The sequence below is a fragment of the Hypanus sabinus genome, chromosome 25 (genome assembly GCF_030144855.1).
Source record: "Hypanus sabinus isolate sHypSab1 chromosome 25, sHypSab1.hap1, whole genome shotgun sequence".
Classification (NCBI taxonomy): domain Eukaryota; kingdom Metazoa; phylum Chordata; class Chondrichthyes; order Myliobatiformes; family Dasyatidae; genus Hypanus; species Hypanus sabinus.
In genome coordinates this window covers 45,484,111-45,501,812 of record NC_082730.1, presented here as the reverse complement: position 1 = coordinate 45,501,812, position 17,702 = coordinate 45,484,111, and the positions used below count along the sequence as shown (strand labels likewise).

Below are 17,702 nucleotides of genomic sequence, written 5' to 3'. Positions count from 1 at the left end.
CGGGACCTCTGCCTCAGCCGGCGGACTTTCTAGATCGTTCCCACGGTCTCTCTGGGAACTTTTATTCGAGGAAAACTTTGTCTTGTGGGTTAGGGCATATTCATCTGCGAACCTAGCAAATTCTGAGCTGGACTTATTCGGCTTCTCATTCAAATACATCCGGATATCCTCCGAAACACAACCTTTAAATTCCTCAATCAGAATTAACTCCCTGAGACGCCAATAATCCTCCCCCACTATCTCTGCTGTGCACCAACGGTTCAAGAGCACACCCTTCTCATAGGCAAACTCGGTATGCGTCTGATTCCACCCTTTCTTTAAACTCCTGAACTTTTGTCTATACGCTTCAGGTACTAACTCATAACTCCAGAGAATGGCCGCCTTTACTTTGTCATAACTCTCCTCCTCTCCCTCCTCCATGGCCAACGCCGTATATGCCCGCTGTGCCTTCCCCTTTAACACACTTTGTAACAGCGCCACCCACTGACCTCTGGGCCACTTCTGATTCACTGCCACCTTTTCAAAAAGCAAGAAATAACTATCAACATCCGTCTCTTCGAACGGAGGTACTAACCTCAACTCTCGACTAGCATTGAACCGTTCCTCTCGGTCTGACCCCGGAGCTCGTGGCTCTTGTCGTAACTTCTCCATCTCCAAGTCATGTTTCCTCTGTTTCTCTGCCTCCCCATACTCTCTCTCCTTCTCAGCTCTTTCTTTCTCTTTCTCAGCTGCTACCAACTGTTTTAACCGAAGTTCATGCTCTCTTTGTTTCTCAGCTCATTCCTGCTCCCGTTTCACCTCTAACTCCTTTTGCTGGAGCGCATGCTCCCTCTCTCTCTCGGCTCTTTCCCTCTCTTTCTCTCTCTCCTTCTCGGCTCATTCATTCTCCTTCTCAGCTGCCTCCAGCTGCTTTAACTTAATTGCATGTTCCAACCTTAATTTCTCCAACTCTAACTGAGCTGTCCCACTAGCTGGTACCTTTTCAGGGATATTTTCCAATACTGATATAATACTGAGTTATGGCCCTTCGCACCTCCCGCTTTTTCATTGACAACCTCACCTCTGCGAGGTTTAACCCCTTTGCCAAATTTATCAAGTTCGATTTGGTGGCCGCCTCTCGCGCCTCCAGAGTCGGGTTTTCTATAAATTCACCCACGTCCATCTGTGCTGGTTTCCCGTCTGGCTACCCGCGTAACCAGATCCAAGTTTTGGACTTACAAGCCCGATTCACTGGCCTCCCAATTTGGTGTCAAATCTTGAGACAAGAACCCCAATTTTGTTATGAACCTCTTAACTGGGTCACTTACCAGCAAAGATAGAGAGGTCCGTTGAAGTCTGATGGTACTATTTTTAACAGTATTTATTGATAAAGGGGCACAAAAGTAAGATCAATGCAAACATACAGATAATATGCGTCGTCAATACTAAATCTAAAAGCGCGGGTATAATAATAATCAATAAGAAATAGCTCTATCGTTGTCTAGGGGATAATGTATTGTCCGATGGAAATATAAAAGTCACTGTTAGTTCGTTCAAGCTGCAGCATTTTGGGTTTTAGAGAGAGAGGGGTTAAACTTGCCCAGGTCTTTTATGATGCCAATCCTTTGAGTCGTGGGGAGTTGGTTTCCCCGTTGTTAGCTAAAAGCCGTTTTCCATGGTACAAGCCACCGGTTCAGGGGCAAATGGAACCGAACACATGTGGCCTCCTCCCAATGGCTTCCGCTATTACAGGATCGCTAACATTTCTTCTGGTGCGTCTGAGGGGCTGTTCCCACAGACCCTCTTTTATCCTGACTCACAGGGTCTCCGTTGTCAATCAGGTTGGGGTGATGCAATCCCTCCCTCAACCAGCCCACTTTGCCTGAGGGCTTCCACGTAGCACAGTATGGCAATACACAAGAGACAATGACAAGACTTCAAGTCTTCAAGAGACAATGGCCGTGTCCTGTAGCTTTATATCGCCGAGGAACGAGACATTCCGCACGTCTCTCTCTCATTTCCTGGGTCTCCTGACCCAAATCAATAGTGATCTTGCGATTTTCGCAAAGGAGGGGCTACCCCGCACCCGTCGGCCCCTCAGAGCTGTGGTACATTCATAACACAAGCAGACAGCCTCCCTGGACGAGCGCTCTAAACTACCCTGTAATATTTTCTCTGACAAGCATCGCAACACCTTCCTCTTTTGCCCCTCCAATTCTATCACACCTAAAGCAATGAAATCCAGGAATATTTAGTTGCCAATTACACCCCTCCTGCAACCATATTTCACTAATAGCTACAACATCATATTTCCAGGTATCAATCCATGCTCTAAGCTCATCCACTTTTCTTACAATGCTCCCAGTATTAAAATAAATGCATTTAAGAAATTCTCCACCTCTTCCTCTCTGTTTATCCCTAACGGTGCCGACAACTTTGCTATCTTCTTTTTCTTCCTTCTCCCCTACATCTTCGGTCTGAATGCTTCCCTTCTCTATCACCTGCCTATCCTCCCTCACACACTGTCTACAAGCTTTCTCTATTTGTGAACTAACCTCCTCTCCCCTAGTCTTTTCAAATTGATTCCCACTCCCCAACCATTCTAGTTTAAAGTCTCCCCAGTAGCCTTAGCAAATCTCCCCGCCAGGATATTGGTCCCCCTAGGATTCAAGTGAAACCCATCCTTTTTGTACAGGTCACACCTGCCCCAAAAGAGGTCCCAATGATCCAGAAACTTGAATCCCTGCCCCTTGCTCCAATCCCTCAGCCACACATTTATCCTCCACCTCATTCCATTTCTACTCTCACTGTCGTGTGGCACAGGCAGTAATCCCGAGATTACTACCTTTGTGGTCCTTCTTCTCAACTTCCTTCCTAACTCCCAATATTCTCCTTTCAGGACCTCTTCCCTTTTCCTACCTATGTCATTGGTACCTATATGTACCACGACCTCTGGCTCCTCACCCTCCGTCTTCAGGATATCTTGGATGCAATCAGAAACATCCCGGACCCTGGCACCAGGGAGGCAAACTACCATCCGGGTCTCCTGATCGCGTCCACAGAATCGCCTATCTGTCCCTTATCGAGTCCACTATTACTACTGCCTTCCTCTTCCTTTCCCTACCCTTCTGAGCTACAGGGCTGGATTTTGTGCCAGAGGGACGGCCACTGTTGCTTCCCCCAGGTAGGCTGTACCCTCAACAGTACTCAAACAGGAGTACTTATTGTCAAGGGGTACAGCCACTGGGGTACTCTCTAGTACCGGACTCTTCCCCTTCCCTCTCCTAACCGTGACCCTCGTGTCTGCCTCCCGTGGCCCTGGTGTGACCACCTGCCTGTAACTCCTCTCTATCAACTCTTTCACTCTCCTTGACCAGATGAAGGTCATCGAGCTGCAGCTCCAGTTCCCTAACATGGTCCCTTAGGAGCTGCAGCTCGGCGCAGATGTGGACGTCCAGAGATTCCAGGACCTCCCACATCCAACACCGAGAACAACAAGCTGCCCTCACACTCATAATTCCCCCTGCCCTCAATTAACAGGAAAAAAATTGAAAACTGAACCTACCTTTTCCGTTTCCGCCTAAGCCCGTTCAGCCAAAGCCCTTAAGCCTTCACTCTGCTCCCGGCTCACTCTGCTGCCGCTAACAAAGCCCGTTGTATAAGGCTGTGTTCCTTTAAATTTTCAGCGCTTCACTGCCCAATGTTACACGCCTGTGCAGTCCTGACTCTCTTAACCCCAATGAGAAGAAAAAATCAAAATGGCTCCTGCAGCTCTTCCTTTCTGATTCTCAGACTTACTTCTCTAAATTAAATTCTTCCTTTGTTTAAGACATGACCATTGGGAAGATCTGCTCTGTACACACTTTTAGCTCACTATGTGTAACGCCCTGTGAGAGGCTTCACTGCTAATGTAATGGTTTCTCTGTAGCAGCAGTGTTTGAGTTATGATTAGAGATAATGGGTTTGGAGTGTGTGCTGTCCAATAGGGGAGTGTTTTTCTTTCTTGTGTGCCTGGAAGTGAGGTACTCATGGTCTTTTGTTCCATGGGAGATGGAGAAAGAAAGTGCCAGAACAGAGAGGTTGTCGGGTGCAGGATGGAGTGGACTTGGAATGAGGCCGGGAGTTGACAATGCCTGGGGGGGAGGGAATTGATGGACTAACGGACGGGAAATGGTTATCTCCAACATGTGTAAGTTAGACTGTTTCATTAAAATGGGCCCTTTTTCTTTTCATTTTCTTTACTAACCCTATTGTCAAATTAAGAATAATAAAGCTCAATCATTTGTCTGTTATTTCGTAGTACAGTACTGATTTGTAACAGGGGAACACATCACACAGCATCCACACAAATGAGATTTCACAAATTTGGCAGGGCTGGAGTCGACCTTCCTTAGACTAATGCCACTGGCCGAACCTGAGGGTTACAATTGTTGGGGCTCGTCTGGGATCGATTTCATTGGATGCTGTGTGATTCCCTGAGATGGATGGATGCTGCCAGAATGGAGTGGTGGTGTGCCTCCAGGCAGTTACCGGTAACCAATGCGTGCGTGTTGAGTGGGGTAGATATTTGTCCAGATAAATTGTTGATACGCCTGTTAAGAACTGTTAAAGTTTTTGGCAACGATACAGTTGCAGGGTGGAGGTTTGATAAAACGGCGGGCACAGACCTTGTTTTACTGCAGACTAGCGCTGACATAACAGCAATGAAGCTGCCTGGTACTACCGGTTCCCCAGGTGAGGGGGAGCCGTGGACCGTCCATACTTTCAGGGTGGAGGAGCGTGCAATGGAACGGGCCAAATCACGTCAAGTTTCCCATAGCTGAGGGCAGACTTCAGAGACAGGGCTCTCTCATTTCTGCTTAGGGAGGGGAAGAGTGTCTGATTTGGAATGTCTAATGTATCTCTGTCCCCCAGGGAAGTGTGAGAATTCTGAGTTAGTGTCGGCCCTTACCTCTCTGGCAAATAAATGGAAAAATGCCCAGTCCAAAGTCCCAGCTATGGTAGGCTCCACCTATTCTCAGGGACGAAGCCCACCCAAAGGGGAAGAGGAGTATGGGGCTTGGGCAAAGCAGATCTCTCAGTTGTTAGACGAGTGTCAGAGCTCCGATGACATAAAGTGGCAGAGATTGGTTGAGAGTTTGAGGGGGCAGGCTGCTGACATGGTGAGAGCCGTGAAGTTCTGGTACCTCCTAGCCAATGCTGCCGATTAATGGGGGGCACTGGAAAATGCATTTGGCACGATGGGAAGCCCAATGGAGCTCATGATGGGATTTCAGAATATGCGTCAGAAGAAGGGGGAGAAGCTTACTGCCTACATTTTTCAGCTGGAGAGGCGGCTAAATTGCTTGTGGCATAGAGGGGCCATTCAGACAGCTGAGGTGGATCAGTGAAGAATGGATCAAACAGCGAAAGGTGCCCAGTCCCAGGACCTGATCGCTTGGGGTATCCGACTGTCTCATAAGACACGTCCTCCTCCCTCGTTTGTTGAGCTGATCAGAGAAGTACAAGAAGAGGAGAATGTGTCGGAGGTGTGGGAGGCCTCCGTCAGCAGGGTACAGACCTTGGTAATGGTCCCCTGCAGTGAGGTGACTACAATAGCCTGCCCCGGGGAGGGGTAGAGGAGATCGTGTCAGAGTTGAGAACTGAGATGTCCCAGGTGTTATTAGTGGGTGTGACACCCCCACCCCCCATGTAATGGAGCTGATAGGGAGGTGGATCCTCTAAAGGGACAGACTAAGCAGAGGGCTGCTGCCAGCCAGAGTCCTGTGAGAGGGGGAGCGGCCGATATTGTCTGTTGTGACTGTGGTGAAGAGGAACACTTCAGGCGGGAGTGTGAGCGATGGGAAACCCCTCAGAGAGCGAGTCCTCGGGTACCTAAGCAGAGAGAGATGTTGGGAAAACTTTAAAAGAGACCCAGTGAGGGGACGGCTTGGTGTCTAGGGGGAGCACATTGCCAGCAATATAGCAAGGAACACCCTAAACCAAAAACCCCTATTCCTGAACGCTTAGTGCAGCCAAGCTCCAGTGTATCGCTACGGATAGAGGATATTTATGCTAGAGCCATAATTGAGACAGGGTCACAGGTCACCTTGCTGTATCGTTCGTTTTACAACCGGTATTTGATGCATTTACCAGACGCCACTCAGTGCGCAGAAGATCTGGGGTATTAGTGCAGGTGAATTTCTGTATGACGGTTATTTGTCAGTGAAGCTAGAGTTTTTGGAGGCCGATGAGGAGTGGCCGAGACTCTTGATACATTCGCGCTGGTTTGTCCTGACTGTTGAGAGGGGTGGAGTTTCAATTCCTGTGGGGACAAATCCTCCTATTGTGAGGAGGCTCATGGGAGCCTAAAGGGAGAGAGCTTTTTGAAGACATTGTCTGTTCACCCGGTGTTTCGAGCTGCTTTTGAGGAAGTGTGTGGCCCACTGGGCCAGGTAATGAGCTTAGACGAGGGAGTGTGTAGTTCACCCAGTCAAAGCCAATTGTGTTCTGGCCGGGGAAGTAGCGAGATTTCCCAGAATGCCCGAGGCTGAGGCCCTCTTGATGGATGCTCCAGAAGACCACCAAGAGGAGTCGGGCATATCTGCTGGGGTACTGGTGAGGCCCGAACTGTAGAAGCTCTCAGTTGTGCAGGCGAACAGGATGGCAGTGGTTGTCAGGAACACTTCGAAGAGGGAGGTCAGCTTTCAAGCGGGGGATGACCCTGGTGCATCTTTTCCCAGTGATGGCAATGTCTAGTGTCCCTGTGAAACAAGCCAGGGAGAAACTAGTGGAAAACGGGGGAAAGTTGACCACTCAGTCATTTAACTTTGGGGACTCCCTGGTTCTTGTGGGTTGGAAGAGGAGGTTGGTAGAGAAGATGCTGAAACTGGAAGGTGTCTTTTCCACTGACAAGTTTGATGTGGGTTGTTCACCCCGTTCAGAGAGAGGTTGCAGTGACTGGCCCCTGCAGAGGTGGTGAGGTTCAGTAGCATTTGTGTAAGTTGAGGGAAGCTGGGATCATCTTCAAGCCCCAAAGCCCCTATGCATCCCCAGTAGTAGTGGCCCAAAAGAAGAATGTTTACAGATGTGTGTGTAGACCTTAGGACTCTGAATAGGTCCCTGACCAGTATACGAGGATAGAAACTGCACTGGCCTGCCTGAGTGGTGCGAAGTGGTTCAGTGTGCTGGGCTTGGGGAGTGGATATTCCCAAATATTAAAATAAACATTAATATTAAAATGGTAACATTGTACAAGGCATTGGTAAGGCCAAGTTTGGAGTATTGTGTACAGCTCTGGTCACCGAATTATAGGAATCAACAAAATAGAGAGAGTACAGAGAAGATTTACTGGAATGTTACCTGGGTTTCAGCAGCTAAGTTACAGAAAAAGGTTGAACAAGTTAGGTCTTTATTCTTTGGAGGGTAGAAAGTTGAGAGGGGACTTGATAAAGGTTTTTAAAATTATGAGGGGGATACAGTTGACGTGGATAGGCTTTTTCCATTGAGAGTAGGGGAGATTCAAACAAGAGGACATGAGTTGAGAGCTAGGGGGCAAAAGTTTAGAGGTAACACGAGGGGGAATTTCTTTACTCAGAGACTGGTAGCTGTGTGGAATGAGCTTCCAGTAGAAGTGGTAGAGGTAGGTTTGATTTTGTCATTAAAGTAAAATTGGATAGGTATATGGACAGGGTTATGAGCTGAGTGCAGGTCAGTGGGACTATGTGAGAGTAAGTGTTTGGCATGGACTAGAAGGGCTGAGATGGCCTTTTTCCGTGCTGCAATTGTTATATGGTTATATATTCCCCATGAGTGAGGCTGACAAAGAGGAGACAGCATTTATATGTCCACTGGGATTTTTCCAGTTCGAAAGGATGCCCCAGGACATATCAGGAGGCCCTGCAACCTTCCAGCGTGTCATGGGGAAGACGGTGGGGATATGAACTTGCTCAAGGTATTGGTGTATCTGGATGACCTCACAGTGTTTGAGTCCACCTGGAAGAACATGAAGCACGGCTGCTGAAGGTGCTGGGCCACCTGAAAGCTGGAGGGTTAAAACTTTCCCTGGACAAGTGCCAGTTCTGCAAGACGTCTGTTTAGCTAGGTTGGGCATATAGTCTCAAGGATGGAGTAGCTCCAGATCTGTCTAAGACAGAGGTGGTGACTGCCCGGCCAAGACCCCAGACTGTGGTTACTTCCTTGGGGTCTGTGGTTACTATCAGAGCTTCGTTAAGGGATATACGAAAGTGAGTCACTCGTTGAATCAACTTCTGTGTGGTTACCCTCCCTTGGGGAAGAAAGGGAGGAGGACAAAAGGAGAGGAGGGTAAAGAGTACCTTAGCCCTTCAGAGTCTTTTAGACTGACAATAGACAATAGACAATAGGTGCAGAAGTAGACCATTCAGCCCCTCGAGTCTGCACCGCCATTCTGAGATCATGGCTGATCATTCACTATCAATACCTAGTCCCTGCCTTGTCCCCATATCCCTTGATTCCCCTATCCATTAGATATCTATCTAGCTCCTTCTTGAAAGCATCCAGAGAATTGGCCTCCACCATCTTCCGAGGCAGTGCATTCCACACCTCCACAACTCTCTGGGAGAAGAAGCTCTTCCTCAACTCTGTTTTAAATAACTGACCTCTTATTCTCAATCCATGCCCTCTGGTACTGGACTCTCCCAACATCTGGAACATATTTCCTGCCTCAATCCTATCAAATCCTTTAATTATCTTAAACGTTTCAATCAGATCCCCTCTCAATCTCCTCAATTCCAGCGTGTAAAAGCCCAATCTCTCCAGTCTCTCTGCGTAAGACAGCCCTGCCATCCCAGGAATCAACCTAGTGAATCTACGCTGCACTTCCTCAATTGCCAGAATGCCCTTCCTTAAACCTGGAGACCAAAACCGTACACAATATTCCAGGTGTGGTCTCACCAGGGCCCTGTACAAATGCAAAAGGACATCCTTGCTCTTGTACTCAATTCCCCTTGTAATAAAGGCCAACATTCCATTTGCCCTCTTCACTGCCTGTTGCACTTGCTCATTCACCTTCATTGACTGGTGAACTAGGACTCCTAGGTCTCTTTGCATTTCTCCCTTACCTAACTCTACACCATTCAGACAATACTCTGCCCTCTTGTTCCTGCTTCCAAAGTGGATAACTTCACATTTATTCACATTGAATGACATCTGCCAAGTATCTGCCCACTCACCCAGCCTATCCAAGTCTCCCTGTATTCTCCTAACGTCCTCTTCGCAAGTCACACTGCCACCCAGTTTAGTATCGTCAGCAAACTTGCTGATATAGTTTACAATGCCCTCATCTAAATCGTTGACATAAATCGAAAAGAGCTGTGGTCCCAATACAGAGCCCTGTGGTACCCCACTAGTCACCTCCAGCCAGTCTGAGAAACACCCATTCACTGCTACCCTTTGCTTTCTATCTGCCAACCAGTTTTCTATCCATGTTGAAACCCTGCCCCCAATGCCATGAGCTCTGATTTTACTCACCAATCTGCTATGTGGCACCTTATCAAATGCCTTCTGAAAATCTAGGTACACTACATCTACTGGCTTACCCTCGTCTAACATCCTTGTTACACCCTCAAAAAGCTCCAGCAGATTAGTCAAGCATGATTTGCCCTTGGTAAATCTATGCTGGCTTGGCCTAATCCTATTACTGCCATCAAGATATGCCACTATTTTGTCCTTAATAATGGACTCAAGCAGGATGCGAATTGCGAAGAGGCCTTTCAGTCGCTGAAGGAGCTGCTGCCCCAGGCACGTGTGTTGGCTTTTGGGATCCCGGATTGCCATATGTACTGCACATGGATGCCAGCAGAGAGAGCTTGGGGGGTGCCCTGTATCAGGATCAGAGCACCTGGTTGAGCCCTGTTGTGTTTGTCAGGTGGAGTCTGTAGCCCTCTGAGAAAAACTATCCCACGTTGGCGGTTCTGGCGTTGAAATGGGCTATGGTGGATAAGCTGAGTGACTACCTCTATGGAGCCATGTTTGAGGTGTTGACGGACAACAATCCCAGAACTTATATCCTGACCTTGATGAGACTGGATGCCACAGGCCATCGGGGTTTGGCTGCATTGTCTGCCTATGATTTCAGCCTGAAGTAGGGACGTTGGTACTGATGCTTTGTCCCAAGGGACAATGAGGGACTGGTCAGGGACGAAGAGTGGGAGAGTGTTACTGCCTCGGGGGTGAAAGCCATGTGTCGGTTTTCCATCATGGTGAAGTCAGAGGGAAAGGAAAGGCAGGATCGAGCGGTAGATCAATTGGGGCTTCTGATGACGCCATTCTCTAAGTTTACTGTAACCTGACTGCTCTGAAGACAAATCAGTTACTGGAATTGAGTTGGGAAGTGGCAGCTGCTCAGTGAGATGACCTGGGCATTGGTACCATTTGGTCAGCAGTCGGAAAGGGAGACATGGCTCAGGCGGAGAAGACGAAACACATGAGGTGACTCCATTACTGAGAGAATGGCCCAGGTTGGAGTTGAGGAACCAGAACTTATACCTGATCACATCACCTCTGGACCAACCTTGGTGTTCCCAGCTAGTTCTGCCTGAGAAATATTGGAGGATTGTGTTGAAGCCACTTCATGATGATTCTGGATATTTGGGGGTTGAGAAGACCTATGGGTTGCTCAGGTACTGGTTTTACTGACCCTGAATGAAGCCAGAGGCCAAAGAAAACTGCAAGTTGTGCATTCGATGCATACGGCAGAAGACACTGCCTATGCGGGTAACACCTTTGTCCCACTTGCAGAGTGCAGGGCCTATGGATTTCCTGTCCATAGAATCCAACGCCAGCAATATGGATCACTATACCAGATACGCGCAGGCTTTTCCTACCAAGGACCAGAGGGCATCCGCAGTGGCTTAAGTGTTTTGGGGAAGTATTTCATTTGTAATGGCCTCCCCAGTTGGATACATAGTGATCAGGGAGGGGATTTCGAGAGCAGGCTCATCCATGAGTTACTGGGCATGCTTGGAGTCAAGAATTTGAGTAACTACTCCCTAGCAGGTTTCACTGCTAATGTAAGTTTCTCTGCAGCAAGTGTTTGGGTTATGATTTGAAAAAATGGGGGCTTTGGAGTGTGTGCCATCTAATAGGGGAGTGTATTTCTTTCTTGTGTACCCGGGAGTGAGGTATTCACGGCCTTTTGTTTGGCAGAAGATGCCAAAACAGAGAGGTCATAGGCTGCAGGACAGAGCGGACTTGAAAAGGGGTAGAGAGTGGACGATGCCCAGGGGAAATTGATGGACTAATGGATGGGAAACGGTGAGCTCCAACGTGCACATTAGACTGTTCCATTAAATTGGGCCCTTTTCCAGGCCCAACCTGAGGGTTACATATGTTTGCTGGATGTACATGTGTCTGTTGAGTGTATGTCTGTAACCTGGGGAACTGAGTATTTGGTTGAATTTTTACTGTTTGTAAATAAATGATTAATATACCTATTCACAGAGCTTAAGTAATTACATGGGCAAATACATGACAATTCAACTTGACTGCTATGTGATTGCCCATATTCAGGAGAGTGACTTAGAGGGAATCAAAAATGTAGGACACTGGAGGGGAAATGAAGATCGGCAGTTTTATTGAAAGGTAAGGGACTTCAGTTGACCCATTCCTGCACCTATTTTGCATTCTTAAAATACCATTAGGTTGAACACAATTTTTGGTAGACAGCAAGTAAACAACCCATTGTCTCTCTTTATAATCACTGAAGTCCGGAAGACATAAGAGCAGAATTAGGCCATTCGTCCCATCGAGACTGCTCTATCATTCAATCACAGCTGACCCTTTTCTCCCCCCTCCTCAAGCCCATTCCCTGGCCTTCTCCCTGTAACCTTTGATGCCAAGTCCAATCAAGAACCCATGTATATCTGCCTTAAATACACCCAACCACCTGGCTTCCACAGCTGTCTGTGGTGGTGACAGTTCCACAAATTCACCATCCTCTGGCTAAAGAAATTTATCCCCATGTTTTTAAATGGATGCCCCTCTATCCTGAGGCTGTGCCTTCTTGTTCTAGACTCACCCACCACCGGAAACATCCTTTTCACATCTACTCTGTCCAGGCCTTCCACATTTGTAAGTTTTCAACAAGATTCACCCCATCCTTCAAAATTCCAGTGCATACAGACCCAGAGCCATTAAATGTTCCTTGTATAACCCTTTCATTCCTGGAATCATCCTTGTGAACCACCTCTGGACCCTCTCCAATGCCAGCACATCTTTTCTTAGATAAGCCCAAAACTGTTCACAATACTCAAGATGAGGTTTCACCATTGCCTTATAAAGCCTCAGCATCACATCCTTGCTCTTGTATTCTTCAGATGAATGCTAACATTGCCTCTTCCTCTTACACCATCAGTTCAACCTGTAAGTTAACAGGATTTTCTGCACAAGGACTCCCAAGCCCCTTTGCATCTCAGATTTTTGGATTCTCTCCCCATTTAGAAAACAGTCTGCATGCTTATTTCTACTACCAAAGTGCATGACCATGCATTTTCCAACATTGTATTAATTTGCCACTTTCTTCCCCATTCTCCTAATCTGCCCAAGTTGTTCTGTATCCTACCTGTTTCCTCAACTCCGCCTGTCCCTCCAACAATCTTTGTATCATCTGCAAACTTGGCAACAAAGCCATCTATTCCATCATCTGGATCATTTATATACAGCACAAAAAGAAGTGGTCCCAACACTGACCCCTGTGGAACACCATTAGCCTCTGGGAGACAACCAAAAAAGGATCCTTTTATTCCCACTTGTTGCCTCTTACCAATCAGCCAATGCTCTAACCATGCCAGTAATTTTCCTGTAATACCATGGGTTCTCAATCTGGCAAGCAGCCTCACGTGTGGCACCTTGTCAAAGGCCTTCTGAAAGTCTAAATATACAACATCCACTGCAACCCTTTATAATCTCCTCAAAGATTTCCAACAGGTTCATCAGGCAAGATTTTCCCTTAAGGAAACCATGCTGACTTTGTCCTACCTTGTCCTGTGTCACCGAATACTCCATCACCATTGGCTCCAACATTTTCCCAACCAGAGGTCAGGCTAACTGGTCTATAATTTCCTTTCTGCTGCCTTCCTCCTTTCTTAATGAGTGGAGTGACATTTGCAGTTTTCCAGTCCTCTGCCACCATGCCAGAGTCCAATGATTTTTGAAAGGTCATTACTAATGCCTGCATAATCGCTTAAGCTACCTCTTGCAGAACCCGAGGGTGCAGTCCTTACACATACCTGGCTGTTCTGGCCTCTAGAGGCACAATTTGTATTGTACAAACACCACCTACTGTACTTAATCTGGTTGTTTTATATCATTTACTGCGTGGGTTAATTTGGATTTCATTTTGAAGTACTTGGTGGAAGGAGATTTATCTCCATCCACTCTTGCTCTTGAAACAGTAATATTTGAGACTCTTTAGTTTTGTTAGTATTGGTAAACATTTAGTAGAGGTATTATTTACCGTTAATTGTTGGCCATGAGTTCACTTGTTTTCACGGCAAAGCTATAGTGTGCATATTAACTTGGTTGATAATAACCTGCAGAATTAGTATATTCAGGCATGCTGCAATTCTGTATTCAATTTAATGTATATTGTACTTAACTTTCTGCAGTAAGATCTCATTAAAAACTCTGAAGAAAGCTTCCAGCTCTGATGATTTTTGAGAAGCTGTTTAAATCACTGCATATCTTTGCACACACGCAGGCAGTCTGATTCATTTTGGTTGTGAATGCAAGTATTTAACGACTCAACAACAGGCATTTAGTTTGGTCTTTTAATGCAGTCACATCCAGAAAAGGCTGTATCCAGGTTAAAATTTAGGAAGCAGGATCACCGAGGTGGATACTTCTAATACGACCCAAGAGCACATACTACTTTCCAATTGTGCCTTAAGAGACACTGGACATGTTTGTAATGTAATCAATTCCAGTGCATCCCCCACGATTCAGGAATTGGGTGTGAGATATTCATTTCATTCCAGGGAGCTGGATTGGATGATGACACAAAAGAAGTGGCCTATAATATATTGACAGACTTGACATCCACTGCACAGGCACTGCAGAACCTCACAATCCGCACGAAAATACTGAGATTTACAAGGTAGTCCCATGGAATGCAGATAAAGCTGTACCATGGTACACAAACATCTCCAGCCCATACTCTCACCCTCACTCATTTCACTTATAGCTCCCTCTCCTCATCTGTGTACTGCAACAAACTCTACCCTACCCAGCCGGCCTTGTCTTCTGACCCCCACATTGCACATTCTAAGCTCTCAGCCACCCCATCCCTCACTCCATGACATCCTGCCCTCCCCTACTGGGACCTGTCTCACTATTTCACCCCACCAATCATTTCCTTGGGTCTTATTTCTCATCCTTTAACAGAATGGAAATGAGCTTGTGTACTGTCCCACTGCTAGCTCAGCTGTAACCACCTCAGGATCGGCCAGGAAATGTATCGAACGGAGACAGCTCGACGTACACCCTCAGCAAGAGTAGTTCAGGCGGAATAACGGGACAATTGGAAAACAAAATGTTTCACAAAGCTACAGTCTTCTTTCTAACTTCTTTAAGTGTGTCACCATAGCTCAATATTAGTTTTGTGTGACAAAAGGAGAGAGTCTGACCAGGCTTGCACCACAAACCACACTGGTTCCAGGTAATAGTACTGACCCATGACTGAACTTCACAGAAACACGGGGACTGGAGAACTTTGTGGCACAGATTTCCTCCGAAGGTCCGTGTGCTTCACTGAAATAAACCACATGCCCTTAGTTATGCCTCTGTGGTTCAATTGCCTGGAGCCATGATGAGAGAAAGGCTACGATGAAATCTGATCGTCTTCTCCCCATAAGAGCAACGGGCACAGGAGCAGGAAGTTTCATAAGGTGGCCGAGTTTGGTGTCAATTCAATGACACGGCAGACCTCTCTTCCAGCTGAGCTTAAATGCCGATTGAGCGTAAAACCCTCTTCTCCTTTTCATTGAGGTGATGAGAAAACGGCGTGTAGCAGGGCTGCTGTGCAAATTGCCGGAGGTAATCTGTTAGGTAGGCCTGCAATTAAAAGGCAAGGTGAGTATGCACGCACACAGAGTATTTACCACTTCAGCATACAGCATAATTTCTGATTTATGCACATATTTTTCCTTATCCATACTTTAACCCCTAACTTTATTTTTTATATAATTTCTTTCTAGTAATGGTTAAGTTGTTTTTTTTTGTTACACTGACTAACACGGCCACAGTAAATTCCTAATACATGTAAATGTATACGGTGAATAAATTGATCCTTGATCCCGACAATCCATTCACAGCAAGTAAGGATCTCTACTTCATGAAATATTCCATTCACAAATATAGATACACCAATTGTAATCTGCATTGTGCAGATTGCATACTGACACAGCTCAGTTTTTTCTATTTTTATTTTACTTAAGAGATAAGTGCTGAACAGTATCTTCTGGCCCAACCTCACGGTTAGCAACCAACCCATTTTACCCCAGCCTAATCACAGGAAAATTTACAATAGCCAATTACCCCACTAAATGGTATGTTTTTAAAATGTACAAGGAAACCCACACAGCCACAGGAAGGGCGTACAAACTAGAAATAATTCGGAAGATGTGTAGCTTGGGTGGTTGATGGTTGGGTTGAGCTGTAAACTGCCAAGATCAGAGACGTACAAACTTGTTACAGATGATGTTGGGACTCAGCCATTTCTACCCTGGGAAAAGGTCTCTGGTTGTCCACTTGATCTAGGTCTCTTGTACACCTCTATCAAGTCACCTCTCATTCTTGTTCTCTTCAAAGAGAGAAGTCCTAGCTCGTTCAACCTATTCTCATAAGACATGCCCTCCAATCCAGACAACATCCTGGTAAATCTCATCTGCACCCACTAAAAACTTCTACATATTTCCTACAATAAATTCACACACAAAAAGCTCAAATATATTAATAGGATTAAATATATAGATGCTCTGAAGATGAAACAATTGGTTATTAGGGGAAAGAAATAAATATACATATTAAAGTTATTACGAATTCCATGGAGCATGTGGAGATCTTCCAACAACCAGGCATTCTTTCTTTCTTTCTTTCTTTTTTTTTCTATAGGGCAGTTAGGGGGGAGGGGTTAAGGGGAGGGGGTAAGGGTTATATACATTGTTTTTTCATACTTTGTAACCATTTAAAAATGCAATAAAAAAAGTTTAAAAAAAAGCTCAAATTCTTGAGACATGATCTCTCAAGAACAAAGCCATGCCCACGGTGCTGTGCTGACATCAATCTAACCCTTCCCTCCACAGCCCTCATTTCTATCATCCACACGCTTATCTAAGTTTCCTAATGTATCTCAATCAGCACACCTACCACTGAGTAAGAAAAAGCTATCTCTGAAATCCCACCCTGGGAAAAAGTCTCTGGCTGTCCACTCCACTTATGCCTTTAATCACCTTACATACTTCTATCAAGTCATCTCAAGTCACTCCAAAGGAAAAAAAACACTAGCTTGCTCAACCTGTCCAGCAAAATCCAACCCAGCTATATGCTAGATGGACACGACAGCCACGCAGCACCTGCCAAATATCATCCAACACTTCTACGGTTGCTCTGACTATTGGCAAAATCTAGATCAATCCTGCAGACCTACAGAAACTACCTAGGTCTGCATGCTTTCTGTTGTACTGTTCCCAGATACCTCTCCTCGTTTATTACTGCCAATAGGATTAGCTTAGATGGGCACCTTTGTTCGCACGGACGAATTGGGGCAAAATGCCTGTTTCTATGTTGTATTACTGTAATACTGTGGACAGCATGGTAGTGTAGCTCTGTAAGATCAGGGTTCAATTCCTGCTGCTGTCTGTAAGGAGTTTGTATATTCTCCCCATGACCTTGTGAGTTTCCTCCTACATTCCAAAGATGTAGAGGATAGGGTTAGTAAGTTGTATACATGCTATGTTGACACCAGACGCTTGGCAATATTTGCAGACTTCCCCAGTACAATCCTTGCTGATTTGACTTGACATGAACAAGTTTCATCGTATGTTTTGATGTACATGTGACATGTTTAATTCCCAGGCATCTGGCTTTGCCATTTTTTGGCAAATATTCTCTCATTTATCATTACAAATGGGATTAGGTTGGATGGGCATCTTAGCTGGCAGGGAAGAGTTGGGCTGAGGGCCTGCCTCTATGACTATTTATCTTTTTTTGTAAACAAAGACACAAGCCTCCTTGGGGAATAAAAATTATATCCTTTCTTTACTTAGAGATACAGTGTGGAAAAGGCTCTTCTGGCCCTCTGAACCGCACCACCCAGCAACTCAACAATTCTGATTTAACCCTAATCACAAACAATTTATATATTAACAGGTACGTCTTTGGACTGTGAGAAGAAACCCACACGTTCCATGGGGAGGATGTACAGTGATGCCAGATTGAACTCCGAGGCCCCGAGCAGTAATAGCATCATGCTAACTACTGGGGTACCAAACAACCTACTAAACAGCCATTTTAACCATTAGCTGATTTGGCCTGTTTGCAATGATATTTCCCTACAGGTATTGCTCCTGATTAAGGGCTCCCCAATTAGTCAGCCCCTAGAACTCTCAATTCCCAAACCCGAATCTGCAATTCTTATTATCTTGGCACCAGACATGGGAATTTCCCCAGCATTCATCAGCCTCTCCAAAATGAGAACATGCATTTCA

At 45.9% G+C, this 17,702-nt stretch overlaps 1 protein-coding gene across 1 annotated transcript in view; it reads right to left on the bottom strand.

Moving 5' to 3' along the window:
* Positions 1-13,752: 13,752 nt before the first annotated feature.
* Positions 13,753-17,702, bottom strand: part of ipo9 (importin 9) — a 149,990-nt gene continuing 146,040 nt past the window's right edge. Inside the window, exon 24 of the mRNA XM_059950510.1 lies at positions 13,753-15,048. Within this exon, the coding sequence (XP_059806493.1) occupies positions 14,938-15,048 (111 nt within the window). The 3' untranslated portion in view covers positions 13,753-14,937. The remainder of the gene's footprint in view (positions 15,049-17,702) is intronic.